Source organism: Sphaerodactylus townsendi, linkage group LG08 (genome assembly GCF_021028975.2).
Source record: "Sphaerodactylus townsendi isolate TG3544 linkage group LG08, MPM_Stown_v2.3, whole genome shotgun sequence".
In the NCBI taxonomy this organism is placed as follows: domain Eukaryota; kingdom Metazoa; phylum Chordata; class Lepidosauria; order Squamata; family Sphaerodactylidae; genus Sphaerodactylus; species Sphaerodactylus townsendi.
This window is the reverse complement of record NC_059432.1, coordinates 6,590,568-6,599,887: the sequence shown is the minus strand read 5'-3', so window position 1 is coordinate 6,599,887 and position 9,320 is coordinate 6,590,568. Positions and strand designations below refer to the sequence as shown.

The window sequence follows — 9,320 nt, the reverse complement described above, 5'->3', positions numbered from 1 at the left end:
TGCACGGAAGCAGACGTGGCATCAGAGAAGAGTCCCACCCTGGGGGTCCCAGTGTGCTGCTGTCCATGGGTGCCATGGATTCTCACATAGTGGCAGTGAGTAGGAGGGCGAGCATGGGGCCGTGAGTGGGAGCCCGTGGAGGCAAAAACCCCTCCAGGCGCCTCAGCCTGGCTCGGGAGCCGCGATTCTCATTTCTAGTGGAAGCTCAGTGGCTCCAGCCCCTCTTCCCGGTCGAGCAGCCATGGCATGACTTTCTCTTGTGCCCTGGCTGCTGGGACGGGAAGAGGGACTGGAGCCCAACTCATGAGTAAGAGCCGGGAGCAGCAGTGGCGTAGGAGGTTAAGAGCTCGTGTATCTAATCTGGAGGAACCGGGTTTGATTCTCCGCTCTGCCGCCTGAGCTGTGGAGGCTTATCTGGGGAATTCAGGTTAGCCTAGGCACTCCCACACACGGCAGCTGGGTGACCTTGGGCTACTCACAGCTTCTCGGAGCTCTCTCAGCCCCACCTACCTCACAGGGTGTTTGTCGTGAGGGGGGAAGGGCAAGGAGATTGTCAGCCCCTTTGAGTCTCCTGCAGGAGAGAAAGGGGGGATATAAATCCAAACTCTTCTTCTCTTCTTCTTCCCGGCCCGGCAGCTGCAGCGCAACTTTCTCTCGTGCCCTAGCTGTTGGGCTGGGAAGAGTAGCTGGGGCCAGCCAGCAGGCAGGTGTGACTTTCTTTTGTGCAGTGGCTGCTGGGCCAAGAAGACAGGCTGGAGTCTGACTTGTGAGTAAGTGCTTACTTTAAAAACGCACTTACTCATGAGTAAGAACTCGGCCAGCCCCTCTTCTCAGCCCAGGAGCCACAGCGCAAGAGAAACTCACACAGTCGCAGCGGCTGCTGGACCAGAAAGCATCTGGTCACGTGGTGGGGGGGGCATTTTTACGCCCCCCACGTGACCAGATTAGATGTGCCTAGGGACTTGGGTAACCCTATGTCCCCAGGCAAATACACCACTGGGGCAGAGCCAAGTTGAGCTTTTGCCCAGCAAGGCTTCTGATTGGCTGTTGGAGATTTGATTGACTGTACAGATTTTTAAAAACATTGCTTCAGCAGCAGCTGCACTGCAGCACAAAGATGCTCACTGTGTGACTAAGGGTAAGCTGAGGCAGCCATTTTGCGGCTTGCTCCACCGCCTGCAGCAGCCATTTTGCAGCAGCCGTTTTGTGACTACCCAGCAGGCTCAAAATGTTTGGGTGCTGAAGTTGGAGTATTCAGTGAGGTGAAGGGCCAATCAGACCCCAGGGCTATTTAGGCTTGAGCAACTGCCATGGGTGGGGGAGAGACTCTCCATAAGTCAAATGGGGCCCCAGGATGCTTTTCAAACTTTTGTCTTCTTCAAGTCACATTTGGCCATGATGTAATCAGAGCTGGGTCAAGGGGGGATAAGCTGAGACCACCCAATTTGTGGCCAAACATCTGGCCTAGTTTTGCTCTAAGACTGGATAAGATTTCCCAGATACCACCCAGAATCACCTGGGCACACTTGTTAACTTACTGTCAACTGCATGTAATGTGCCAAGTCTGTTGTGAAGACTTCCAAGCAGACATGCGTTGTGGCTTCCTCACAGGGAACAAAATTCCCAAACAAACGGAGACCCAATCTGGATTCGGACCATAGGGGAAGGGTGTTTATGGCTTCCCTCCTGCACCATTATCCCAATCTGAAATGACCACCTTGGTATACTGCATTAGCCCCCTCAGTATGGTGTGTTAAGCCATCTAGCCCTTTGTCTTCTGCCAGTGCTTGGTTTCTGGCAGTTGCTGAGTTCAGCGTGACATTTTTTATTTTTTTTAAAGGGAGATGGTGTAGGTGGAGCTTGGGTCATTCTTCAGGTGGAGCAGGAGCTACAGGGGACAACCAGGTCCTTCCTTGTTGGCATGATGGGTACCTGCAGTTTATTCAGATAATTATTCTGTTTGCCGCAGTTCTTCAGATCAGCGTGAAGCAAAGCAGAGGGTGCTGTCTGCTCAACCTATTTCCCAGGCCCCCCGCCAAGAGGAGCAGAGGACAGGCGGTCTGCCTCTTTCCAAGAATGGTAATTATGAGCTGCCCTGTGCAGCCCCTAACCAGAAGCGAGTTGTTCGAAGAGCAAATCTGGCAGGAATAACCCTATTACACTAAAGACGGCAAAGTTTTCCTGGCCATATTCTGTTTCTTTGGATGCATCAAGTGGATGGGTACAAAATAGGGGGCGGGGGGTGAGTGACAAAAAGTCAAGCTACGTAAGAGACTGTTCTGAAGGTTAATGTAACAAGAGCAGGGTGTGAGAATGAAATTGTGTGCCTGAAGAGGCCACAGAAGAAACTCTTAACAAACCCTCCTCTGCTCTGACATTACCTTGATGTAGGGTGGTTTGGGGTCAGGGAGTTGTGAAGTATCAGCAGAGTAGAGCAGAACTACCCATAGTAGACAAGGAGGTCCAACTGCTTACACACAGCAGCCTCCCGCCTTCTTTGGAATAAGACACTTCACATGAGATGTTCTTTCCACAGGAAGGCTTTACTTGATAGTTGCAGCATAACACAATACTATACACTGTGCAAAGTTCTTAAGCTACACAGGACTAAGCACTAAGATAAGTAAGAAGCCTAAAGATACATGCAGAGATCTATATACTTCCTTTATAATGTTCAAGCTAGTACTTTGCCCAGTAACAGTCTTCCATAGGAACAGAGTCACAGTCTCTTGCACCAATCACGTTAAAGGTTGACTATCACAAGTCGCTCCAGACTTACTGGCTCCAGCTCTGTTGCTGACCCAGCTATCTGCGACCTAGGAGATGAACCCTCTTTTTTTTCCACATACCATAAAATGAAGATGGTAGATCTTCACAACAGAAAAAAACCATATGTGTTGCCTGTAAGAATAGAATTATTTACTATGCAAAGCTGAGTTATTCAGGAGGGTTTTTCTGGTCAGTAGACAGGAGGGTTGCACTGTACAAAATGGTTTCCAAAGTTACTTGGAGAAACGATGTGGTGGGATTTGAGGCCTATGGTGATCTGTATCACTTATTGCCTGCAGGATCCTGTGTGTAATTTCTGGACTGCTTAATGTGTCTTGTGAATACTTGTGCTGTGTTTTGGTTCTTGTTATTTCCAGACTTCCACAAACCTAATGCATGAATTACTGAATGCTTCACTTTGTAACTTGTACTGACTCATTCTGTATAGTGTGGGGCCAGGACCACATCTCTGGTCCTACACAGCTGAATTAGTTTAAGAAAAACTTAAAGTTAGAAAACACCCAAGAAACAGTTTTGAAACAGAAGATACGTTTACTGGACAGCATAAGTATCTGACCAGGGTGTCCCCTTAAGAGTAAGAGGCACCCCCTTGATACAAAGGACCAATTTTATAGACACAGAGTTTAGAAAGTTACAGAAGGTGAACTCTCCCGAGGGAGAGGCACGCCTTGGTGCTCTCAAGTGAGAGACACGCCCCCTTCCGGGTGCTCTTGAGTGAGAGTCACAGCCTCCATATGAAAGACCCCAGTCTTTATAGATACAAAATACAGACGTCATACAGTTCATCCCCTTAAGTTTCACGTGCTACAAGCATGTACCTTTAAAAATCTCATTGGATAGAACTGTCTCCTGGTCACAGTAAGACAGCCTCTATTCTACGTATTACATTCCTTCTGTTCATGCTGTTAGCGCGTGCACCTCTCTCTGCGCATATGCAAAGGGCTGCCATAAAAACTAGCTTGCTGTCTTTCTTGTTTCCAAGAAAAACCCGTTTTCTTAGTTTTTGCTCCCAGAGAGATATGTCCCTAGGGCATGCAGCTCTGAATCTACATACTTTTAGATCATAAAACTTTCCTTTCCCCCAGTTTGAAATGTTAAAACATTTTAAAAGATTTTACAAACATTGATTCTAACACAATCATGTGAATGTGAATCTCTCATTATCATTTCTGTGTTCATTTAACATAAATAGAAAAACACTTTTTAATTTAACTAATCACATTCATGTAGCTAGTTCTAACAAAACATATTTCTGCTGTCACGTTGGCCCTTAGTGACAAGATCTCAAAGATGTTATCTTCGCTTGCCTGCATAGTCACTAGCAAGCTGGTAACATGTCTTTTGACCTACTGCAACATGCAGGCTTCTAGTCACTTATACAGAAGCACCCATTTTGATTCTTAGGATCTTTGGTTCTAGGAATTTCCATATTTCTTGATTAAATACAAATGTTATACATTCTGGCCCGTTCCCACAATAGACTCTGACGTGAGTCCCTGTGAGAAAAGCAAGCTATAAACACTGTAGATTTTTTAAAAAGAAAAGAAAGATCAGCACATATTAAGAAGAAGTCTCCTGGCAGCTGAATAATCCGTCCATTGGAGTGAGTGGGAGTAGGAGGGTGCAACTCTGGGATTGTAGCATTTGCATTCACAGATGCTCAAGCAAAGCACCCCATTGGCTCTTGCCAGATTCAGTGATCCACTGGCCAGATTCAGTGATTGGCTTTGCAGCCTGCAGATGAGCTGACATATCTGGACCTCAGCCAACCCAGCGAGTGGCTGTCCTAGGATCTGAGTCTACAAATATTTGCAAATCCTTTTATTTATTTCTTTAAAAATTGTTAGTCCCCTCCATTCCTGACAGAGCTCCCGGCAGCTTACAATATAAATGAAATATAAAATAGATTAAACAAAAATACAGAAAACCAAAATTTTAAATTACAGTTAAGAACTGCTTCAATCTAATGAATTCCTTAATAAAAAGCTGATTCCTGAAGATTGAAAGCGAAGGGTCCAAGCGCACTTTCCTGGGGAGGTTGTTCCATAACTGTGGAGTTGCCACTGAGAAAGCCCTCCCTTGTGTGCCCATCAGACAAGCTTCTTTGATCAGTGGGGCAGTCAGCAGGGCTTCTTCCTGTAATCCTAATTCCTGGGAAGGAATTTCACAGTCTCACACAATTCAGTTCCCATTTTCCCTTCCCCCTCCCCACTTCCCCCAGGACTGGTGGTCTTTGACCAGATGATGGGTCCCCTCCCCCTCCCTCCTCTTCCCACAAGGTGGGTGGACCTTGACAGATGATGGGCCCTTTCCTCCTCCCTCCCCCGTTCCCCCCCAGGGTGGGTGGGCCTTGACCACATGACGGGCTCCCTCCCCCAGTTTCTCCCCAGGGATTTCACAGCCTCACGCAATTCAGTTCCCATTTTCCTTGTTTCCAGTTCAGGAAGAGATCTGGAAAGCCACTGAAGACATCTGGAACCAGCTTCTTTCTCAGCGGAGACTGGAGCTGGAGGATGCATACAAAATGGCTCTGGATGCAGAGAGCGCTGGAAAAGGAGACTGCAAAGAGATGAAGGGTGACCTGACACCACAGTGGGAAGAGACCATGGCAAAGGCGTGGCAGCAATTCTTAGGTCTCTGCCTGTCAATGGAGAAAAGGCTCTAACAAAAAACCTTCATGGGATGGCTCTCTGTGTGTGTGTGTGTGTGTGTGTGTGTGTGCGTGTGTGTGCGTGTGTGTGCGAGTGTGCGTGTGTGCGTGTGAGTGTCTGTGTGCAGGATTAATTTCATACCTCTTCATACAGGCCCTGTCTGATTCTGTCTAAGGCATTGAAGACATAGAGAATGGATCTTTCACGCCAGCATGTGTAGTGCTTAGACCGTTGGGCTAGAATCTGGGTGACACAGGTTGAAATTCCCACTCTACATTGCTGGGTAACCTTGGGCCAGTCACTGGCCCTTTCTGCTCAAATCTCCTAAAACGTTTGTATAATGTTTGTAAAATGTTTGTAAAACATTTTCAGTCCCCCCCTTCTGTCCACACTCACCTCCTTGAAGCGATTCTTGTCTGCCATTATGGGATTTTTCCCCTTTTAAAAAAGTTGTGTGTTGAATCGATGCTTCAATGCATCAAACCCTCATGCTGCAATTCTATACTCCTTGTATAGTTGATGGTTCGAAGATTGGCCCCCTCAAAATAAAAGAACAGAGAAACGCTGCAGATAAACAGGCGAGCGGGAACTGAAGGAACTCAGAAAGTGGTGCTCGGGAGGAAGTTCAGGGAAGCAGAGAAGCATAGGAGACATAGTCAATAGATTGCACACAGAGACAGAAAACGTTTTTGAGATGTTTCAGCCAGAGAATCATTTTGAAAGGGGATTCATTTAAAATGGTTTGAGGCTGGAAGTAAAACATTTTTGGGTAAAAACAATGTGAAACTTCAAGGAGGAAATGTTTTATTTCCTGCCTCAAAATGTTTTAAATGAATTCTGCGGAAAAGCCCATTCTCTTGGCCTAGCCTACCACACAGGGCTGTTGCTGTGAAGATAAAATGGAGGAGGAGAGGTCAATGTTTGGGTTCCCGTTGAGGAAAAATGGGGTACAGATAAATAAAAACAGAGTTCCATTGGGCATTGGGCTATTGCTACACAGCATGAATTCAGGCACTGTGACAATTCCGGCTAGTGACCTGGTTCTCAGCCAGTCACGCAAACTATGCATGAGGCCATATGGGAGGGCATGCTAGACAGGAGAGAGAGGCTCAGTGTTGGAATAATCACCTGGTAATGGGGATTATTCCTGTTCACATTGAGCAGAGTGCACGGGTGGCCGAGAGCACAGCAGAAGCCTTACCTCGTATTCGTGCGTGTGATGGATCCCATGTGCGTGCAAGCTAGCACAAAAGAAACTCGGAGTCTGTTGTAGTTTCTAATCTAATAAAAAGAGTATTTATTAGTGAACTCCATTCTGAATAGAAAGGTAGGTAGATAGGTTCACTATGCTATCCTAATCTAGCTGGATGGAGACGGATGCACCGAGCACCCATCCTCCATCTAGGCATGGTGAAAGTAAGATGGAGAGAGTCCAAGGAGAAGGAAGGAAGTCCCTGAGAGTATCAGTCTAACATCAAAGGGATAGAGCCAGCATGATAAGAGTAAAGGTGTCAATCCCTACGTCCCTATCTAGCCTCTGGCTATCTAGTAAAACATCCTCTGTGGGTTGAGGCAGGAAACAGCATAAAGTCCTTCTCTTCCAACACTCAGCACCATGCAGAATTGTCTTGGGGACCACCCAACATTAGATCGAAGGGCGAGTTGAGTGGTGCCTAAGATGGCAAAGTCCAGAGAGAATAGCTGCAAAGGGGGACAACAGAACCAAAGACTAGTGTAGTCATAACCAACATTTAAAAAAAAATAATTGAATCCACTTTGTCATATATACCAAGTGAATGTTGAGGCAGCCAGATGTTCGTGCATAAAAAGAGGAAAGAAACCTACCAGTCAGCAGAGGGTTAAACCTTTCCATGTACAGCTAAACTCAGTTGCAGAATGTCCTCCGATGCGCAGTCACCCAGGTGCTGTTTGCCTAAATCAGGGGTCCCCAAACTACGGCCCTGGGGCCAAATGTGGCCCCCTGAAGGCATTTATCCGGCCCGCCAGGCATGGCGGCGATGGCTCCATTCATGTGCAGTGGGGGCTCGAGGGAGAGGAGGAACCGGCCCCAACAGCTGTTGATTGCAATTACATGATGGCACCCCCAAATCTCCATGAATTTTCTGACCCAGAGTTGGAAACCTTACACATGGCAATGCCTGCTCCGCCCTTCCCTCTCAGCTACTCCATGTGTTGGGTTTCCTCTCAGGCTTTCTGTTCCGCCACTCCTATATTGGCACTCAGCCCAGGCTGGCGAATCGCTTCGCTGGCTGCTAGAGGTATGACAGAAACTCCAGGAAGATACCTGATCCTGGGTTAGATGGAATGCTTCATTGGGAAAGTTCTGCTTTTTTTTTTTTTTTTACAGGGGAAGGTATTCCACAGCCTCCCCAACAATATTTGGAGCCCACCCTGTACTTGACATACTTTGGTCACTGTTCTAAAAATAGACAATGACAGAAAGGCTGAAAGGTGAAATCAAACATTTTACAATCATTTGTGCATAGGAATTTGTTCATAGTCTTTTTTAGTCCAGCCCTCCAACAGCCTGAGGGACAGTGAACTGGCCCCCTGTTTAAAAAGTTTGGGGACCCCTGGCCTAAATCCTTTGTGGAATTGTCTCTGAGTCACTTCTCCTTGGCCAAAACAAAACAAAATGTTCAACAAGGTTATTGGGGAAGGGGGCAGGGAATATTCATTGTGCATGGTAGAATGCTTTCTCATCATAATAGAAGCTCACATATTGAGTATTGACCTCTTGTAGAAACCCCCGCCCCCCAATCTAGTACTTTAAGGAGTTCATCTGAAAAAAAGTAACAGCACCTGCAATAAACAGGAGAGCTGAGTAAAGACAAATTAAAGATTTCAGATTGCATTCTGAGTGTGCCATAGCAGGCCAAACATACCCTCTTTGTTTTACATACAAAAGGTCTAGTTTATAAACCATTTATATTTCCTGTATCACACCAGAGAATATGTTAGGTTCCCTATACCATGATCAGAATATAATTTGAAATAATGGGAAAAAATCTTTCGTTGTTAGTCTGCATGTTTATTTTAAATAATTTTAACATGACAAAATATTTGTATCAACATTTATGTATTATGTACCACTTATATTAATGTGATCATATTGGTTTTAACTTTATTTTATGGGAGATCCCAAGGCCTAGATTAGAAACTTCCCTCTCCTCTGGAATTATAAATCCTGGTTCTAAACTGACTCTTTCATCCCTGCGAGATCGTGGACCAAGGACCTGTGAGTTTGCCTGGGTTTCACCTTTTTTTTTCTCCCTTATCTTTAGCATCAGAAAAGAAAATTCTGCAGAATAAGGTTCTAGCCCAGACTGCCAGCAAAACACGCCAGTGGAGCGGAGGCTTACCTTCAGCCATGAAACTAGCAGTCCACAAAAACATCAAGCAAATGGGATGCCACGGACAGGTAAGTTGGTGTTTTAGATCCCCAGTGCCTGCCCCTCGCTTTGAATGAGGCCTGGCTCAGCCCCATTGGGACCGGAGGGTGTGGAATTCTGCACTTAAAAAACACATCTTTTCTGTAACCTATCAAGCCTAGGCCTAGGCCCAGGCCTACTGCTTCTGCTACCTTTAGTTGACTGCTTCATCCCATTTCTGGATATTCTCTTTCCACTGTTTTTGTGGTGGGTAATGAATAACGGGGGAGGCAGCATGGTACAGCCTGATCTTGTCTGGTCTTGTAGCTAAGCATATTTGGTACTTGGGAGAGAGGCCACCAAGGAAGACTCTGCAGAGGAAGGCAATGGCAAACCACCTCTGCTTGATGCACACTTACATAAAGAAAACCCAGAGAGCCTCAGCCAGACATGACCAGATCAGTTGATGTGTGAAGTAAACCCAGGA

General features: G+C 46.3%; 1 protein-coding gene across 1 annotated transcript in view; it reads left to right on the top strand.

The window, feature by feature from the left end:
• The window catches only part of WDFY4 (WDFY family member 4), a 243,619-nt gene that overhangs the window by 116,957 nt on the left and 117,342 nt on the right, over nucleotides 1-9,320 (top strand). Inside the window, exons 38-40 of the mRNA XM_048505876.1 lie at nucleotides 1,970-2,079; nucleotides 5,229-5,423; nucleotides 8,747-8,883. Coding sequence (XP_048361833.1) covers nucleotides 1,970-2,079; nucleotides 5,229-5,423; nucleotides 8,747-8,883 — 442 coding nt within the window. The remainder of the gene's footprint in view (nucleotides 1-1,969; nucleotides 2,080-5,228; nucleotides 5,424-8,746; nucleotides 8,884-9,320) is intronic.